This window comes from Zophobas morio, unplaced genomic scaffold (genome assembly GCF_036711695.1).
Source record: "Zophobas morio isolate AGI-343-1 ecotype UQ-CSIRO unplaced genomic scaffold, CSIRO_AGI_Zmor_V1 ptg000004l, whole genome shotgun sequence".
NCBI lineage: Eukaryota > Metazoa > Arthropoda > Insecta > Coleoptera > Tenebrionidae > Zophobas > Zophobas morio.
This window is the reverse complement of record NW_026972109.1, coordinates 19,244,983-19,266,930: the sequence shown is the minus strand read 5'-3', so window position 1 is coordinate 19,266,930 and position 21,948 is coordinate 19,244,983. Positions and strand designations below refer to the sequence as shown.

At 34.8% G+C, this 21,948-nt stretch overlaps 1 protein-coding gene across 12 annotated transcripts in view; it reads left to right on the top strand.

The window, feature by feature from the left end:
- The window catches only part of Camta (Calmodulin-binding transcription activator), a 339,661-nt gene that overhangs the window by 172,086 nt on the left and 145,627 nt on the right, over positions 1-21,948 (top strand). The window contains exons 1-2 of one of the 12 annotated variants that reach the window (XM_064076780.1): positions 11,467-11,584; positions 12,576-12,826. The exons of 10 other annotated variants lie outside the window; for them this stretch is intronic. In XM_064076780.1, coding sequence (XP_063932850.1) covers positions 12,763-12,826 — 64 coding nt within the window. In that variant the 5' untranslated portion in view covers positions 11,467-11,584; positions 12,576-12,762. Of the gene's footprint in view, positions 1-11,466; positions 11,585-12,156; positions 12,827-21,948 lie in introns of those variants that run through there. One more of the 12 variants, XM_064076784.1, reaches the window with a different exon arrangement.

Below are 21,948 nucleotides of genomic sequence, written 5' to 3'. Positions count from 1 at the left end.
GCTAGTGCGGAAACGGTATAAGAAACGATGCAATTTTGAGAGCACGGAAATAAGTCGTAATATGTATCGTGCAGATGGTTAAACGCTAACCAAAATTTGTGTAAACAGCCCCACTAAAATGACGTCATCTCAACATTTTACACAGTAAACCTTATGTGGATTGTATAAAGTAAATCTATAGAATACAGTTTAGGACCACCTATGTGAAAATTTGTTTTAGCCGCTGCGCGCAATTGACCCATGCTCCTGAATTGTACGCTACCGGTTTAATAAAAGCTATAATTATTTACTATAGTAGATTAGAGAATTGTGCTAGCATGTTGTAAAACTAACCCAATTAGAACGTCTGCTGTGTTTCTCTTTCTGTCTTCCTCCGACACACTGTACTTACGCAGGTAAAGAATGCCCTAACTTACTATTTATTTATATATAAAATTTAACTAACAGGTATTATTCGTTCCCAGGCAATTATGGACCCGCCGCGATGTCATAAATCATCTCGTGTACGTATGGTTGCCTGATTCTAACAAAATCTCTTAATTTGTTTCTCTCATTTTTTGCTTAAAAGTTATGATATAATAAAATATTCTAGAGGCCTATTTATGTTTTACATCAAAATTCTGTATTATCTTTACACAAAATGAGGTTTCGTATTTATACGTAATTATTTTTTTTTTTAAACGGTAACAAAATTTCGAAAAATAATATTTCTTCTCCAGAAGATTTTGAAGTCTTTGTCTGACTGTAGTACCGTAGTTCCCAAACGGATGAACCGATTTCAATGCGTTTTGTTTTTGAAAGCTGGTTTAACTATTCTTGATGATAATCGCGTCAACGATTTCAATATCATCAGCTCACAACACCATTGTTGTAGGATTAAGGTCGATTTCCGCGAAATTAGGAAGACCACGACAACCGTCGCAGCGAATCTTAACCAGTTTCGGACTTTTTAAGTTTTCATTGTTTTTGTCTGAGATTTTTAAGTTTCTTCACTTGTTTGTAGTTCAATATTGTATTCATAATTTTAAGGATGGCTGTCCAGTTATCGTAAATAATTATTTACGCATCCGCATATTTTTTAATTTTGGAATAGTCACCCGTACAATCCTGGTAATATATGTTTTCTCCTTTTTCTTGCATTCGGTAAAGTACGAGTTAATTACCTTAATTACTGAGGGCGGTTATATAATAGTTAATGAATCCTCACATTGTACAATCAGAGTCAGTATTATTGCTAATTATTGCTACTAATATTGTTATTATTAAACCGTCCCCACACATATGGGTCGCTCGAAATGTTTCGCGTTTGCTTCGATTTCGCACAGAATTGTCCGACATTCCTCCTTCCTCCACTTCACACAAAACAAGAGCGTCACCCTTTCGGCCCACCTTAATAAACACAGCCCCAAGAAAAGCTCAGTGTGGGCACTTTATTCCCCGTAACCCTATTTAAAGCAGATTGCTATTCGAAAGTAATTTCTTAGCGAGGGCACACACGGGCGGTCGGCAGACACGGCTTTCTGTCTGGTTAAGTAAACTTGGAAATAAACTCCTCGACAGTAGTTGCCCGAGGGGTCGGGGTCGGGCTCGTGGATAGAGGGTCCGGAGGAGATCTGGTTATCCCGTTAGCGGGAACTTATAAATCTGAACACTCCGCAGGTGGGTAATGGGAGCGGCGGCGGTGCAGCGGCGGCCACCGTAAGATTACATGTCTACCGGATGGTGATATAATGGCCGGGTAATCGAGTCACGCGTGCCCATTCACCCCTTCGTCCCTGTGAACGCTGAACCGGGACATAACCCGGAATCAACACCTTGAGCGACTTTTAATATCGGGGTTTGTGCTTGCGGCGGCTGATTGCTCACGAACGCGTGAAAATTAATCCGCGACTCGCCGAAGTGGCTCTTTTATATGCAACTAATTAAACATTCGACATCGTAATGCGACCAACACTATTTGAAGTGGGTTTATCTGTTTTCATAGCTCCTGGAATGTGAAAAAGTAGGTTTCCCATTTCCGTGTGTGTAGTTTGACTGACTGTAAATTTATTAGACGAATGATCTCCGATATTACTAGATCGATTGATTCATGTGAACTTTTAGTGTGCTTTAAGATGATCGTGTAGGTGGTGGTAAATCGTTAATGAAAATTCGTGTCTGCTCATTCCCACCTAAAATTTCTTGACGTCATCTCAAAAGTTTGCTGAGTAAATCTCGCTTGAAGTTTGTGTTGTACCAGAGTTTTAACCGCAGGCGTGGGTGCTTTTGTAAAAAATAATTTTTTCTCTTTGAATCTCTAACGGATCTTTCTAACACCTCAAGAAAATAGCAAGTTTAGTGGTAACAGAATATCGAATAAAATCTGTTATCTGTGTCTACCATAGGGGTATGAAATCCTAGCCTATGCTTGGGAAAAAAAAATAAACTTAGTTTTATCAACACTTCTACAGGGTGATTTCGAAATATATGCATTAATTGTAACCCCGGCATCACCTACCGTAGTAATGTGGAAATATAGAAAAACAAACAGTTTCAATTAAAAGTAAAATCGACTTTTTGCTAGTTATCATTGATGTGTTCATTCATGGTTAAAAGTCAGTGCGAAAGATTATTAGTTGTAAAATAAATGGTGGTCCTGAGAAGGACGTATTTTTGGTTATGCTTCATGGTGATCGACTTTTTATTCTGACGGATGTTTGTTCTTTGCCACGATTCCACATTGTTCATTAGAACAAAAATGAAAGCAACTTAGAATGCTACTACCTTTTTACAATAAATGTTGTTCTTGACTAGAAATACAGGCTTCAGCACGTCGCAACATGTTTACACGGATACCTAAAAACTCCGGGAGTTCCACGAACTGTAGCGGCTGCTATTTCCACTCGTTGAAGCTCTTCGATACTTTCTGGACACTGTTGATTTCCAGAAACTAAATATTTCATCCAACACAGACAAAAAACACGGATTGAGATCGGGTGAACGCGGAGGCCACGATATTAGTTTCTACCGATCCATCAGTGAGGAAAATGGTTATTTAACCATTCAGTTACTGGCTTAGCAACATGTGATGGTGCTCTATCACGTAAGTACTACATGCGAACTCGTTTACCTAGAGGCACTTCCACATGTAGCTGTTTCGTAAAACAAGGTCCAACTAAGCGGGCATATGCGGTATCGGCTTCGAAACTGATTGAAAACCATCGTTGAAATCGTACTTCTTGACCAGCGTGTGGATTTTCATGGGATCAAATGTGGGTGTTGTGGCTGTTGAAAACAACATTGCGAATGAATCTTGCTTCATCTGTAAACAGAATGCAATTTAAAAAGTTACGGCGTTCACGACATTGCTGTAAATTAAACGACGTGGAAAATCAGCGGGTTCAAAAGCTTGCACTTTTTGAATGTGGTATGGATGTAGGCCTTGTTCTTTTAACGTACGCTGGACTACAAACTGTGAAACTCCAACTTTAGCTGCAAGTCGACGAGTGTTGATGTCGAGTTTTTCTTCGATGCGTTCCAAAATTTGTTCGTCAAAGACTGACATATCTGGTGCTTACTGGTTTTCGATCAAGAACGTTTCAATTTTGTACCTCTAAATGATGGGATTCCCCGCTATTGCTGGGGCCCATTGTATAAAGTGCATCTAACCGAAAACGTACTAGTCCATGGGTGTTTTAGGGAACTTTTTGTGGTGTGGATGTATATTGCAGGGTAATTTAGGAATTCTAGGTAATAAAATGGGACGGCATAATAAACCATTATTCAACAGAAATTACATCTCCGTTTTCTGGAAAAATTCCCATCAAAAAAAAATGCGAAAAGAGTCTATCCGACAATGCGGTGATTTGCACGTTTACAAAGGTATGATGATCTCGGAGATGCTGTACCACTTATGTAAATGTTCGTGCACACGGAATCGTGCGATTTGGAAAAAAATTTAATGAATGCGTGAATTTATTTTATTGATTAATCAAGAACTGCAAAACCGAATGCTTTGAAATCTTGGAGATATTTTAAAGTTATCATAAGCATGGTAAATTTTTGATCAAAATATATTTGCTCATCTCCCCTAAAAATTGGATGACGGCACCTCAAAATTTCTTAAATGTGCAAAATGTGATCAGTCTATACTTGTAAAATCATTGCTTTCATATTTTTTTAATTTTCTTATACAGGGTGACTTAAGAAAATTAATGAATCGATCAATTTATTTTATTCATTAAATCAAGAATTGTAAAACTGAATACTTTGAAATCTTGCAGACGTTATTATAAGCATGGTAACTTTTTAATCAAATTGTATCTATGTATCAACCCCAAAAAATTGATGACGCCATTTAAAAATTTTGCCGAATAAATCCTATCTAAAATGTGTAAAATATGATCAGTCTATACTTGTAATTTATCATTGCATTCATATTTTTTAGATATGCTTATACACGCTAACTGAAAAAAAAATTAATGAAATAGTCAATTTATTTTGTTTTTGTTCTATAAGAACAGGTATAGATACTTTTTGGACAAAAAAAAACGAGTATGCTTACTTAATTGATTGGTCTTCTCTTCTGTGTTGAAGAGACAAAATCGATCAAATGTCAGTTTCTTTTAATGCATGTGCATGCATTTAATGCCACCGTTACGTACTTCAATGCCGGCGCTGATACGATATGACGTGCTAATGGTCGAATTCTTTCGAAGCATAAACATAAACAAAACAGTTAAAGTTAAACAGAGAATTAAGAATACATTGTTTCCCACTGATTATCTGCTTTAAATATATTTCATATGTCCGCATTTCTGCAGACCGGAATTTACACCCTCGAGGCGTAGGTATTGAAGGGGTGGTGTTACCCTACTAGAGGGAGGGAAGTTCCGTCAAAATAACCTTGGACCAATTTTTCTCATACAATTTCTTTGAAATTCTTTGCACAAAAACAAACGGTCTGATATGCACAAGGTATTAATTACATTTGAAAAGACAAGGAAAATGCTGTCTAAATACTAATTTTTTAGTGTAAATAAAACTGTGGAAAACGTTTAATATGTAGAAATGCTAAATTTCTTACCAACTATAATGGAGCGCAAGGATGGTGGATGCGCCGGGCGACTTCCCGCAGAATTCATTGCACGTGTTGAGAGAATTAAAATATTAAAATTTTAAAGTAGCGAATGCAAGTGTGTGCTTTCAACGGACAAATCTCCCAAGAATGATAATTGCCTTATTCGATGCAGAACCGAAGGAAGTCTGGCTCCCCTGCTGAATATAAAAACCCGTCTCTTTTCTTCACTTGCCGAAATTGATTAGTCCGACTGACTAAAGACTTAATTAGACAATTGTTTGATCTTAATCTGATTAACTTTTGTTCCAGTTTCCTTCCGTTTTTCTTTGTTTCTTTTATATGCAAATTAAGCTGTATCTTTAGCATTTTAAGTGAAATTAGATCCAAATTAAATTTTATTATTTTTAATTTAAACAGGGGAATTCAATAAAAGCTAATTTAAATATTTAGCAGGCGCGCTTAATATTTTAAGCAGGTGATTGCGCTGCGATAGGCGAAAAAGCCATCACATATTTTTAGCTCAGGCGCTTTGACCAATATGGCAAACAACGGGATCGACAAGATTAATATTTAAAGTTGGAAAATAGCGTTCCGATTTATTCGAACCATGCCAAAATTCAAAATTAATTTGTGGTAAATTTAAAAACGAACGGAAGGTTAATTTCACAGTTTGCGAGTAACGGTAATAAATGTATCAATTATTTGAAACGAACCGCTAAAAACATACAGGAAATGAATACGTATCTACTCTAAAATTAGAACATAACCGTCACAATATTATGCCAAAATATCTGAAATGTTTTTGTTAAATTTAAATTTCCGGTTTAAATGCCTGTGCCCGAACAACGCAGAAGCTAAATTTTACAGAAGTAAAATTGTGATACCTTGAGGCGACGTTTCCCGGACATTTCTACGTTTCGCATTTATTTATTATTAAGAAATGTTTTCAACGATCAGCTGTTGAGCGTTTTGTGTTTTTCTTTTTTTTTTTAGAACTTCGCTGTGTTTGAGCGGAGTTTCACTCGTACACCGCATTCTGTGTGGTCTGATGTTTAATAGACCATTAATTTTTAAATTAATGCAATATTTTGTTTCCAAATAGCCTCGCTAAAATACAACCGACGATAAATAGCCACTTCCACGTACTTTGTGTTTGTTAATAAACTGAATAATAACAACATAAAAATTAACTATTCATAAGAAAAGCCGTCTGTTTTGCTAATCTCTAGTACCGAAACAGTTATATTACAGCACCCAGGTTGAGTAATTGAATTTGATTTACGTTTATGAGCGCACGTATGCTAATAGTTTGCCACCCTTTTTATTTCTTTTGATATGGTATTTAAGCTTGGGTATTTGGGGATTACTTGCATGAAAGGCGGCAGGAAGGTGTTAGTTACATAAAGGAATTTTTTAAAAGATATTAATTGCGGTTTAGGGGAAAAATCTCGTGGGTTTAAGCGTTGACATGTATTTTGCATTTTGGTAGGCCGGAAGCAATTTGTTAACACTTTCGAAATGCCCGAAGTGTGATGCCAGACATTGTAATTCGTTAGCTAGGGGCGTTAAAACTTGGAAGGTGTGATATAACGGTAGTATTATTAAAATGCCCTTAGTTTTAGTTGTCTTGTAGATGCCAACTTTGTTAGCGAAAGGTGTGTGATTTTTGTATCAAATGTGGTGTTGAACAGGCAAAGAACACAGGTAACTTCATTGACATTATTTTTTATTATTTTTAGTTTGCGTACTTCAAGTAAATCAACAAAAGATATCGTGAAATGTTGAAGTGTGGGTGACAGTCGCACGGATAAACAGAATGAAGTCCTTGTTAAAATCTTTATAAATTAGCGTTTTTATTTATTACGCGAGATCTCTATCTAGAGTTTATTATGACAAATTTGCAGCCATAATTCCTACGAAAGCAGCAATTTATTCTAAACTTCGTCAAAAAAATCCCCCATCTCCGATGCGTGCTCACAACCATTGACATTTTAATTCCAAAATATTGTAAGCTTTTAAAGCGTAATTCCAGTTATCTGTCTGCGTTTTTTCAATAATCTATCTCGCCTACCCTAACCCTCCCTAATATCCAAATGTAAACCAAGATAAATAGTGTATTTCGTCTTCATCGCCGCTTTTTGCACGTTTTCCACAAATATTTCTCCGCCAGGGTATTTAAGCACTTTTGGTTGGATGAAAAATCCGTCTGACAAAAAACCAGTGTAATAATAAATTGAGTACGCGGCACTTCTCACCTCCACGGTTATGCGATATAGTATTTAAACGGTTATTTATGGAAAGGTGGGTGTCAAAATAATTTGGCTGAATTCGAGCTTTTGGAGAATTTTAAATCAAATTAGAAATCAGTTGCCTAATGACATTGCAGTTCTTCCAGAAGTACGATATTTTAATTTCCAACCGTTATTTTTGTACATCAATTATGGTACGTAATATATTAAAATTTCTGTCTGGTTTTACAGCGGTCACAAAAGACATCACACAGGATTGTAGAATGTTGTTACAAAGTTATGCTTTTAACAAGTATCCAAAGGGTAAGAGTTTTATCCGGGCTACCTTTGGATATTAACGTTTTATTAGCTATTTAGTTGAAAGTAGTTAATGTTTCTTCATGTTCATATTCTCGTGTTTTAGACAAAATAGACGCAGACTCGTTTATTCCGCTTCCTATTATTGCATAAACTAGATAGAGTGCATAAGGTTTTCTTTGTGTCTGTAATAAGTTTGAAGTACAAAAAATGCATCTTAGTCGTCTTGGATTTTACGTGACTTTTGTGTACGCATTAAGTCTGTTGACGCTGAAAATGTATAAACATACTTTTGAGTGGTTCTGTATATTCTGTCTATTTCATTTGTACATCATAAAATTTTATGGTTGATAATTCTCTCGCTACAATGGGACCGAAGAAGGGTACCGATAAAATGTATGTACTTTGTAAAGTAGCGAGAGATTGTAAGGTTTGCAAATGTCAAAAAAAAGTATTATAAAATTTGCAAATATTTAATTTACATTAGAATATAAAATAATTGTGAATGCAGTGGTTGAACACGGCAATATCCTCCATGTTCAGAAAAATTTATGACGTATAGGGTGAGTCAGCTAAAAGAAGACACCTCGAATAACTTTTTTATTTATTAACCAAAAGTTATGATATTAAATTTTTAAATGGAGAATAATAGCCTGCGTGCATACATAAATTTACTGTTTTAAAAAAAGCAACGTAAAGCAGATTTTGCAGTTTTGTTTATATTTCAAAAAAGTGTAAAAAAAATAGCTTTATTAGCTTCACTATTTATTATTTGTAAATTAATTTCCTGACTAACGTTACTCGCTAGTGCAACTTTAGGTAAAATTTGGTAAAATGTTGGGTTGGATTGTCCAGAAAAGCGTAGTAAATAAAATAATTTCATGAGTTTCAAAAACAACTGCTTAAGAAAACAGAGCGCAGAAAATGCTCTAAGAAAATACTATTTTACAAATACAAATAAAACGTACCAAATGTAATAAATATATTAAACTTTTTTCTGATTTTTTTTGACGATTTTTGTTTTGTTGTGCTTTCTATTTACAAATTAAATTCCAGCAACATAGATCCATAAACAAAAAGTTATCCGAGGTGCGTTCTTCAAGTTAACTCACGCTCCCTGTACAATGGGAAAGAACAAAATATAGAAAAAAAATCCATTGCACTTCAAGCGTTCACTTTAATTAATATTTAGTTGTAATAAAATCTATAATGTAAAGCACTGTTAATAACAGTTAAAATTCTCTTGATACTCTCCGCTTCTTTTATATTTCTCGAATTCAAGACACGATTCCCCCGTATAAAATGGAGTCCATATTTCATGTTTTTCTGTGTCATGTAGTTTTTTGTACACATATTGGAAACACATATTTGCAAGCAAATTATCTATTGTAGCAGAAAATAAAATACCAATTAGTGGCTAGTTAATGAACATCTGCAGGGGGCAATTAAAATAACATAGGAAAAAATTTAATATGTCAACGGGTATCCAATATTATTTTAATTGTCCCCTGAAGATGTTCATTAGACGAAACTAGTTGGAAAACTTTGTTTTTTATATTATTTGGTAAAATCATGAAGAATAAATAAAACGATTCCAAAACAAAAGCTTCCACAGCACGAAAATTTTCTCCAACAGACTTCGCATACAATTAAAATTTTGTTTGCCAAAGTGATCCGGTTTTCTATAGCCGGGATTGTACACCCCTAACATGCCATCTAACAGAAAAAATGTAAATGATAATGATCGACAAAATTCTGAAATTTGGAGCTTAATGGAGTCTAAATGAATTTCATAAAAATACACAGAAAAAATGCCTCGAAAAGCCCCAAGATTTGTGCCTCAGTAGGAGATTTTTAACAGTTTAGTTGTGGTTTTGTGTTAAGGTTTCAACAGAGATTTTGGTGGAAAAAATTGCTTATATATATAACCAATTTTTTCCACCAAAATCTCTCTCTCAAATTGTCTTTGGCCTTGATCAAAAAAAATCTTTTGATTCAAAAAAGCGTCTAGAAATTCTAAATTTTTCGAACACCTTATTTTGATTGTTGGTTAACAACCATGTAAGGGAACTAGGGGCTTGTTGTAACAGGGGTAAGTTGTAACACTAAATTTTTACCCAGAATTTACACTCTTTAACGTCAAGTTTTTTACTGAATTTAATTCTTGCACGATAAGACATCATGTCATCACATTTTCAGGTCAAATAATATGTTGAACAAACGGATTCTTCGTAAATAAGAACTTTAAGAGTTAGGCGATAATACAACCCCCTGTATATGTTTTATTATAAAAAAGCAAAACTGGTTAATTTGTGAGCTTTGCAAATTCAGGAGAACTATCATATAGGTAGATATATTATTTTTTGGGTTATTAAATTGCTTTTAGGTAAAATTTATTCTCAAGTTAGGATCTAGTTAACATGGTTATATAGCTATATTGTCACTGTCAAAAATTAAGCACGCGCAGTAGAGAGCAATGCATGAGCATCTATTTAGAAAAAAATGCCTCGATAAAAAGAGAAAGTGCTTCTTTAAAGGTTATCTTAACAAATTTCCGCCATAGAATAGTACTAAAGCTTCACACCAACTTTAATTCATTTTTACTGTTGACATTTCGAAACCTAATCTTATTGTGCATAAATTGATTAAGTTATAAGTTATGAAAGCAACATTTCCGTAAGTCAAATTCACAGTTTTACATGTCAAAAAAATTTAATCAAGAATTTTTATTTATTTAATATGTAGTTGTAGGGTATACAGTTTTTGTAGTATTTTTGTATCCGTAAATATTCTACACTCAGATAAAATACCGAGGTGCTAAATACCAGAATAAAAGATGGTTTTGTGTCAGTCTTGTAGAAGAAAATAGAATTTCAACCGTTCATGAATGTAAAAATAAAATCTTCTGAATTGCGTCGGAATTTTTGTTTGTTTTTAATCTCAGAGTTAAACTTGTCGGTGTCGTGAGAAAAACATTAAAACTGGTGGAAACTTTGCATTTTTTAGGGTTGTAACTACATCGTTTATTTAATGACTTTTTGCTTTTAATTTAACCACTTTTTTACAAACACAGCGTTTTTTGCAATTTCATAAAGTCAACTTACGCTGTTGACATCTTGTTAATTTTAACTTACTTGGTTCGACATGAGTTTGTAGTTTAAAATACGCAAATCTCCTTGAACAGACTTTTTGAATTTTATGAAAGAAAGCTGGAAGTTAAGTATGTAGTTAAATCAAATTCGTGGATTTTTATTTGAAAAGTAATCTATAATTGTTACCATGTTCAATTTAGGTTAGCAAACGAGGAATTAAATAATAATCTATTAATGATAAAATTTTGTATATAACTTCGTGATAAATTTATATACCTTACCATACTTATTATTTCAACGAAACATGTTAATTGTTGTCCTAAAATTTGGGCACCTAAATTAGCTACTCAAAAACATGATTGACCGAACTATCAAGTTTTAATCCCATTCCATTGAAAATTTACTGTTCCGTCCGAACAAAAAGAAGTTAGTTACCCCGTCAAACGGGGACGGCGCGTCGTGTATTTTTTGCTCGAAATTAAAAAATGCTGCGCCGGTCCAAATTGCGTTACAACAGGAATTATGTTTACATAATTGGATCCGTCTTGTCGCTTTGACGGATAATCTTCCCTCGCCGTGTGCATCAATAAACCCGCTCCCGCGGGGCCGCCACCGGGGAAAAAGGTTCAATTATTGTGTCAGTCCCGTGCCCATCTTCACGACATTTCGCGAATATTTACCCGGAAGTGTCCGCGTGCGCGCGCACCGCACAAGCCCGGAGGCACGCGTCTCGACGCCGTTTCCCATTCCGACGCCAGTCGTCGCCTGACCGCGTCGTTCGCCGCCGCCGGTGCGTCGTCGTCGTCTTCCCACATCCACACACGTGACTGCGAAACACGCGGCTTTCTTGCGCTGGAAGTTGTGCTGACATGTTCTCGTCATGATAGGTAACATGTGATGATTTTGCGAGTTAGAGGCGCGATTTCGGGGGCCGGGCACGAAACCATCGCCGATGGGTCGGTCATTAGGCGTTTTGACCGTTAAAGTTATTTGGTAATTGGCCAGTCGAGTTTATGAGGGTAATAATTTCGCTTAAATGTCGATCTAATGGGCGACGAGCGGAGCACGATTCTTTTAGGAGATTAAAATATAGTGGGCTCAGCGGAAGAGTCGAATTTATGGGGGAAGTAATTTGGTTTTTTGGGTGTTTTGGGCCCTCATTATTGCCGGTGACAAGTTTCAATTAATGCGGCCGTGACCTTTATTCGGTTTTGTTTTTCTTATAAGGTTAAGCTCGCGAGAGCTTTCTTAGCATTTAGAAGGCCACTCTTATCTGGTAATAAACCGTTTGTCCTATTATAATGTAGGGAGTAGATTAACCCCTCACATCAGTCGCCTTGATCTTTATTATGAAATGGCTTGTTTTCTCGGATGCCAATTTTTTTTGACTTTTATATAACCAGAAGAAATAATGCTATTGTTTGCTTTGTCCCCTTTTCTTATTAATCCGACTCTAATATCTCCAGTTTGTTCGAAAGACGTGATTGTTTAGAGCCGAAACGATATTAAAAAAATGCGAAAATTGCCCCACTTTCATTTCAAGTCACGGCGAAAGGGCGAAACGGAAAGCTCCATTTAAACGTTTCCTGCAACAGGATAATGCCAACAATCGCGATTCTCATATAATTTTTCCCTCGAACCAAGACGATTCCCGACTCCCGAAATTCTCGATGTGTCAATTTGCATCACCTACTTCTTTACTTCTTTACTAGCCCGCAATTATCTCTATTATCGCTGTTAGTTAATAAAATATTTATGTAAGCATTGACGTTCGCGTGGAAAAGTTTGTTTGCGCGTACACACAATACGTGTTTTTATTGTTCGACGCCGCCATTACCATTTGGACGCTATTGTTTTCAACTCTTTTCTCTTGTATAGAAGGTGGAATGCGCGAGTGACTGCGTCCGAATCGGGCTTTAGTTGTAATAGTGAACAATATGCCAAATTGTTGTGATCTGTGACAAATAGAAGAAATACGGTGGCGGGGTTCAGGCAACATCACGGGGGCGGACATGGCCACCATGTGCTCTACCACGGGTCGGTCCTGGGTTATCAGGGACGGCATATGCCCACGGGACACCACCACATTGCGGCCATACCGGCCCATTCGTCGATTCCGCTCAATGCCAGTGAGTACAATGTTTACGACTTCTGTTTTGATTGAGGATGGATATTTTTGTTACTCACGTGGTGCTGATCACGGGAGGAAATATGCAATGAGTGTGTTGTCTTGGCAGCTTGTAAGATTCCGATAAGTGCAGTCCATGGGTTGTGGTTAACTTCTTTTATAATTTTAAAAATGATTGACAGCGTGGTTGTTGAATTTTATGTTCCGCGGGTAACTGTCATAACAGAAGTAGCGATAAGTTTACTGCTTCATACAAACGTATAATTACTTGTGTATATTTTTCTAAAATAGATTCTGTTCGTTTGCACAAGCATTGTCAACAGCTGTGTTAAAGCTTTCCTGATATATGTTTCCATATTTCAAGATAATATCACTTATTCCGTCGCTGTTTCTAGAAGAAATTGTAACAACTTGTATAATTTGGATAAAATCCATGAAATAATGGCAAAAAGATAATTGCTCTGATTGAGACAAAAATTGCTGAAGAATGTGGAAAAAGTGATTTCTAAAAAATGTTTAATTGTAGAAGGTTAGTATAAATTTGTTGGATCTGTCGGTGTGATTCCACTTGCAATGCAATTTTTGCGTCTCTAAAGTAAAAAAGAGCATTTCCAGAATTTACCGAGAATATAGTTAACAGAAAAGCTAATGTTGGTGCCAACAGTAAGATTTGTTTGATGTCCTCAGAATAAAATAAATAGTAGTCTAAAAACTAAGACACAAAGTGGAAAAAAAATTGGAATTGCGTTAAAGAACATACTTTTTGGCTCATTTGATTTTTGTGTAATGTGAAGATATTTTTTAGAACTTCATCTTTGATCTTTTTCCATATATTTTCATTGTTGCATATCATTTCTTTACAAGTATTTGCAGATTGAAATTGTCCTAAATTTTGTATAATTTTTTCTATATTTGGGCTGATTCAGCGGAATAAAGAAACTTCTACCAGAATCATGAAGTATGTGTACAATGGTGATAAAGTAACGCATGGAAGCTCATAAAATCTTTATGCATGAACATAATGCGAAAAACGCGAAAATACTCTTACAGGACAAATTAGGAGAAATCCGCTATCAACGCGACGATATGACATTATGACTTTGTATTAATTGAATATTTGTTATGATATACACAAAGTTAATGAAGCGACTCAACATTAAATTCTCTATCTAATTTTTTTTTTCGGGTTTTACTAATGACTTTTTTGTTTTTTTTTTTTTATACTGTCTCACTCAAAACATTACTCCTATTTTGTAGTGTAATAATAATAGTTAGATGTAAATGCAATAAGCGAAGTCTAAACGGTAATTTTTATAAATGAAGTTGTTCTAATAACAGGCGAACCGTAATACCGCTTAAAGAATTTAGTACTATTTTACTATCTCAGTAGAATCCAGTATCGACGTGTAGTGAGAAGTCACTCCTCGTAGTTTCATTGCCTTTACTCTTGAAGATTTCCTGGGTTTTTTGTTTTCCAATCATAATTTTAAGAACCATGTGTGTTGTAAATTTTTCGAAATTGTTTTTGTTACCACTTAGAATGACTTTTTACGTTTATAAACTGCATTAATTATAAATCAAACAAACGCAAACAATAATTGTGAAACCTTTTCTTTTACGCTTTATTTTTAAAGGTTTTATATGTTATTTATTGGGCGATTTCCAAGCCGAGATATTTTTATTTTATTTTAATCGTCAGTGAGACAGGTCGAAATACCTCAAATATTTCCTAATTAAATCATCAGTCATAGATTATTCGACTTACTACTAAATCGCCCTTTTAACGACATATTTCGTCAGTTTACTAAAATTATTGCCGTTTGTAATGTACGTGACTAACCCGACATAACATTAAACACCGTTTATTTTATTACAATGAAGTAAATTTTAAGGCGACAGTGGATTTCTTTTCTTTTCACAATATAGGTAATTTGTAAATTTTCCATTGTTTAAGTGTCGCTTATACAACTGCGAATTTGCCAAACAAACTTGGAAAACGGTAATAAACAATGAGGTGAAGACTCAGTTTAGATCTTAACCTTTACGCTGGTGATTAACGAAAGTATAAACTTTCGTAAACATGATAGACTTGATTTATTTACAAGTCAGTTTGACCAAGCGACAGCTGTGTAACTGTGCCTTTACGTAGTATGGAACGAGGATAGTTTTTGCCCTGAAGCTGGTTTCCAAAGATGCGTAAATATCTCAAGAGAAATGAACACATTTAAATATAGAACTATATCCTATCCAATTTCACACTGTTTATAGGAAAAGTGGTAGAAATGATTTTTTGTGGTTTTTCCTCGGGAAGTTCATTATAAAACGTAATATCCTGATCCATAAATGGAACTTACATATATGTATGTTCAAAAATTACTGATTGGTTTTAAACATTCGTTCTATCTTATAATTAAGTTCTCCTTGTTGTCTTTTTTTATAACCGATTTGTTGTGTAATTGAGTACTTACTCATCTATATTGTTTTATTTCCCAACCGAAAACTGAAAAAAATATGATGTTTCTTTTTTCGTGTGTTTATCGATTTCTGTGAAATTTTGGGTACCTAAGTGAAGTCACGAAATGGTAAAATGTAAAATTTCTGTGTAGAACAATTTATTTAATTTGATAGTTTTCACAAAATTATGGCACTATGTTGATAGTGTCAAAAGAAATTGTTGTAACTTACCTCTAATCCATATTTTTAAATATCAGTTGATGTTACTAGCTAATCATCTCTCAAAAACTTGGCATTGAGAAAAAGGAAACTACTTTATGTAAGATTATTTAAAATATACAGGACGCCTCTTATTGCCACTAGCAGAATTGTCCCTTATTTTAAGATATGTATAATGTAGAAATTAGGGGGATAAATTTTAGAAGGAGTCGTTTACAAATATATCCCAGTCAGTTCCAATTTTTCATTTTATCCGAGGCTACTTTCTATTCGAAAAACCTGTACTTTCTAAAAATAAAGTCCAATTAATTTGTCGGTTGTGGGTTATAATATTTAAAAAAAAAAATACTGATGTCATAATTTTATCCAGGAATTTACAAAAAAAAAATTCACCCGTTGTCTATTTATTACACGATGTAGTAATGTGATAAATATTGTTGGTTATATAAAAGTGGAAAAATCGACCGGTTTTGCCAATAACTTTGAATTTTTTTGGTCGTAACATAATCAATTTCTGCTTTAAAATTCCCGGTCATCGACGTTATTGCTATGTGATATACCTAATACCACATTAATTTAACATCTTTAATTATTTACAAATATGCTGATGACTGTGAAGATTTACATTAATAATGCATCTAATGAATTTTCAATTATTAACTATACCAGGATTAAATTAATATGCAAATATTCTATTTAACCCGTATTCATTTTTAACTAGTAAAACATATAAGCCTTACTACATTTTGAATGTGCAACAACACGATTCAGCTATCAACAACATGGACAGATAGCTCCACTGAAAAGTCACCTCAACAAATTCATTAAATTTTTCAGAATACCACATGCGAACAATTTGCAACAAATTGGTCCCTCTATTACTGTTTTTGAAAATTTGATAATGCTATTAGCTGTATCCTGTCATTCGAGTGCAATTTTCACTGACGTGAACTGGATTGGTTTAGTAACAATATCGTTTATTTTAATTATGCAGTTAGTTGAGTACATGTACCAGTGCTCTCCCTAATTGTTCCGAAAATACATTCATCTGAATTATCAACGATAAGAATCCGCTCCACATATCTGCTATATTCTTTTTTGACAATATCCATGCAAAAAGCTGAATCTATAATGTACTACATCTGCGATCTGACTTGCCCCGAATAAAACTTTTTAAAAAATTAATCTCACATGCCCAACTACTGCGCCCGTCCCTGTAAAATTTAAAAATAAATGTCTTCACGTCGACGTTTCGAGTATGCAAAAACTTCGACGCGATTGTAATTCCTGATGACATGAAACCTAAAACAATTTGAAACAAAATCCGTGATCCTCGCAGGATCATAAAGGGCTCGCCAATTTACTGAAGGGTTCTAGAGAACCCAGGAGCGCATCTAAAGAGTGACAAGGGTCAGGAGTTGAATTTCTTAATGCTTTTGGTAAGACAATTGATCCCTCTCTTCTCTTTTGATGTTGCGAAAGAACCCTTAATAAATTCAGTAAACGAATCTTCGCTCTGCGTTTCTAGCCGTCGAGAAGCAGTTATAATGGATTAGAATAACTAACAAGGTCCTTTATGCTCGTTACAGCAGTCTGGTTTAGGTGAAAGCACCACGGGAAGTACATTATTGTAGATGGCAGCTGCATATAAGCGAGTGCATCACTTTTTAGCTAGCAGCAGGCTCGAAATTACCGCGCTAGCTAGATGTCGGACATTAGCTGGCTCATTAAGCTAGCAAAATTTCATTATCGCTATTATTTATAGCGACCAGAGAGAGGTCGCTAGCGGTTAGCCTGTGCCGAGACGCCCCTCTCTGGATTATGTTCCGATATATTGATCGATATTAGCCTAAATTATGCTGCCACTATCGCTAAAAGTTAATGGCCCTTTGTGGCCGCTTGCAGTAATGTTATGAGTTTCCCTACTATTAATTGGGACAGGAACGGCCATGGGATAGTGGGCCCTTCCCTGCTACGCACCCTTGTAATATGCCACCCAAAAGGACGACCGATGGATTGGAAGGTTGCTTTTGTTGAAAATCACATCCACTCTGGTTAATCTCCGGTGATCGCTGATAAGAACGAGTTTTACTTTTAAATCGATGACCGACATATTATAAAATCGCAGCGAACTGCCATTTCCAGACTATCTGATAATGCATTCCGAAAAATAACTCATTGCAATTTTACAAAACATCCAAATAAGATTGTCCGCTGTTTCCTCTTGTACATTGTTTGTGTCTGTAGTTTTTTTTACTAACAAGACAAAATATACAAGAATGTTGCAATGAATTTGTAGTAATAATAAAATAGTACGTACATTCTTAATCTACCATGGACTAGAAATATTAACAATTATACGACTCCAAATCTACCAATTTCTAACATAATAATCAACACATTAGCATTCATTCTTCTGGACGACTCGAATAAAATCGAATTCGTTGTCATAAATTAGAAAAATCAGCCGAGAATTCTAATAATTACTTTAGGGCCTTCTTGGAAAGGTTTTTGCCTGGCAAATTTAAATATCGTCGCGTTCCTAGCGGCAAGGATTATATCACTACTTTTCCTCTAATATTCCTGTTAGGTCATAAATGGGTGACCTGACGGAAATTGTGACGATCCGGCTCGAAGTACCAAATGTTAGGTCATAAGTGGGTGACCTGACGGAAATTTTGTATTTGCTCGAAGGACCAGCGATCACAAATGGGTGACCACAAATGTTGGTCACAATGGATGACCAAAATGATGGGGTCACAATGGATGACCAAAATGATGTTGTTGAAACTATAAATATAGTTTCAGTGAGACACGACCTTTTCGCTTGACGGTTTATTCGAATCTACTACTATTTAAATTTACATATTTACAAGTGGTGGTGGTGGGTGAGAGGGTGGAGTCTGCTGCACCCCTTCTCCTTCGGTCTACCTGCCTGGACCGAATAACTCCTATTAAAATAATTCGACGTATTTTGAATTAATTTATGTTATATTTTGATTTTAATAAAGACAATATTGTTATATATGAATTGTACTATAAACAATTATTTAATATGACAGGAACCTTTAAAATACTTTACTTAGTCGGAAGACAATGATGCTTTTTTACGATATTTCTCTCTCACATTTTTTTGGTTGATTAAACTGTTTTCAGGGGCTTAGAACATGAAAAGAACTACAGTTTGATGTATAATACATCTACGTTAATATCATTTTATCATAAAAAACGCAAAACATTGCTATACCTCCTCTAGCAAGTCTCCTTAAAGGTTAATTACCCACGATTGCTGAAATAAATTCATATGGATTCAAGCCAACTATTTCAAATTTATTTAAGTGTTCATTTGTATATTTTAAGTTTCTGCTATTATAGAAATGTGCATTTTTCAAGTACCAGAATAATTATCGAAAACATATTTTAATTGTCCGTAAATCCGAAATAAAAAATCTGCATTAATTTATAATATGTCCATTTTCTATTTTGAAAACAACTTTATTAGTACGTTGAAACATGACATAAAATATGACGTCAAATCGATGTTCCTAAATAATAAATGCTTGTTTTCATTAATTTTGACATTTAGAGAAGTTCAGGAAGAGAAGTTTTTAAATGAAACTACCTTTTTAGGTTAGAAAGCTCAAAACAGGAAACTAATTTTGCAATATTTGACATATCTACCGTCTGAGTGAAATCGAAAAATATTCATAAGATTGAAAAATACTGATAATTTTTTCGTTCAGTAGTAATGACTATACATAGCAACAGAGTTTCGCACATTAGTGAAAAGGAAGCTACCTGTGAAGACAACAATTTTCCACGTACTGAAAAATAAGAAATGTAAAAAAAACTACAAATAGATTTATCCGTGCATAGTTTTTATTTCGCTCTATAATATAGGTCGCCGCAGTACTTTTAATTTTTAATTTAATTAATTATGATTTTTCCGTCCTTTATGAATAGAAGTTCGAAAATTAGTGCTTGCACACAGAGTACAGTGGCCATTGTTTCGAATTTACAAAAAACCCTTTTCAATTAGCTGTGTGGGAAATTCGATATGGATTTAAATAAACAAATAATTTTGCATTGTTAGTATTTGCGTTCTCTTGTTATAGTTATCATTTATTTATCAAATTGGCATTGTTTGGCCAGGCGCGTAATATTTGTTGTTTGTTTAAGCACACTAAATTATTTATCGACGCATGCTGGCGAATTGGATGTTGTTCTTCGGATGTTATTTCGTTAATACGTGAAAACACGATGGGACGAAACGTCGCAAAATAAAATGTAATCCGTATAACGTAATCTTTTATGTATGGCGCATCTTTTGTTTTATTTTTAAATTATATTTAGTTATTTTCCCCCAAGTTAGACGTGAGTTATTATCTTGCCTTCATCTTTCTTTTATGCAGAAATTTATAGAGTCCCTCGAGTGTTTTTGAAGATATTTGCGCTCTCCCGTTTCACACTGTAAACTGACTTGAGCATTCTGCCTTTTAATTAGATGTAATATTTAACGTACTTTCTGCATTTTTAATTACCTGTTTGTGAGTGTTGAAGCAACGCTGCAACGACTTCAGTTTGTTTAACTTATTAGTGAAACTTTCGAAACTGAAACTTTATCCGGCGAACGACAGTTTTGCATAAGCAACGACTTTAAAGCACTTTAACAAAATGTATGACGAAAAACTACTCCGGCATTTTTTCGCAGCTTATAAATTCTTTAAGATGACTCCGAAGAGCAAAGACGCTTTTTCATAACTTGACAAACTTAACTTGTTCGCATATTTTCATGGGTGTTAATATTTCAGTGCATCCACTCGTGTTGTGTTCTTTTTAATTATTTTCCCGTTTTAATCACCGAATCGGCACTCCCTGAGGTCTGTTAGTGTTCAGCAATGATGATTGTAGTTCAATTAAAGCGGCGGTTTAATTTCATATCCCGTTAACGCTGTGTCCGAAAAATAATTTAAATTTAACCAACTGTTTTAAATTACTATTTACAATTATTGGTGGGAATTAATCTAATGTTTTGTTTTCGGTTCGAGCACCCCGAATTGTTTTTATGCACTTATTGCGTTGAATAAACACGAAAATGTTTGTGTACCGATGTTCGCGAGACAATGGATGAATAATCCTCCACCCGTAAAATCTGACGTTATTGCTTTATTAATTTCGCCCGGGATTAACATAATTTGGCCATTTTTCCCCTCCGATATGATAACACGGACTTTATAAAACAAGTGTAAATGATCGTCGTGACAAATGGGTTCAAACAAATAGGGACCATCATCAATCATAAAGTTAACAGAATGCGATCATATTTGGGAATGATGTGCTGCATGTGATGAATGAGAACTGAAACACGTGTGGCTTGCTGCAAAAATTGACTAAATTTATCGTTCTACATATGCAAAGTGACACTAAATGCGTGTTTTAAACAATTTTCGTTCGGGTATTATAAATTTGGGTGTAGGCGCGGCAATTAAATTGTTTATATTGTCCGGACTGGTTTAAAATTGACGGTAAAAAGTTTAAGTGGTTGTCCACCTGTTCTTCAAGTGAAGCAACATGATGCATACTCCATAAAATCCCACATGAAAGCATCTGGACGATTTTTCCGAAGTCATTACTCACGCTGTTTACATTTTACGACCCACTCGTTCACTTCTCTTTACACAAAACAGAATTATCGCGTTTTGTAATTAACTGGATTTGTTTAAGGGGTGCTTGGATACATATGGAATTGCGGGGGCGAAAACCAGTAACGAACTTTTGTTTAACAAGTCTCAAAAAAACATTGTTACTGTTGGTAGGTTATTAGTTTTTCTTCATTTTAATTCATTCGGAGTGTTTTCTTGTACTTTCGACCCACATGGGGTGGGTTTATGGTATTGTGTTGTATAAACAATATTGTAATAAAATAAGACTCATGATTTTGTAACGTTCAAAGAATATTGCAGTGTAATGACCAGGAACCGGAGTCTTGCGGGTAATGTGGTACACCGCCAGTGCAATGATGCACCTGAACCTCCCGTCGGGAGCTCTTAACAGTATCTAACAGTTTATCAGGAGAAGTGACTGGAATTGTATTTTAATTCTAATTTATTTGGAATGACTTGCAGAACGAATTTATTAAAATTAAATATAAAAGATTTATAGTGGTTGTATAATTGAGTAAAGGTTAATTATCACATTGTCGGTAATAATACATCAAATCTCAGATTATTATTATTTCTCGAGCGTAAACTACGGAAATATTACAATCGGGTTTACTTGACAAATGGCTAAGTTCATATTTTCCCCATCTTCCCTGATTTGTACAATACAAAAATGTCGTTCTCCCGTTTCCGTTTGTTTGTCATCTGTTAACGATTTATAAGACACCTATTCTTTCTAATACTATCACGTAGATAGTTAAATGCTAATCAAAATTTGTTGGTTCATCTC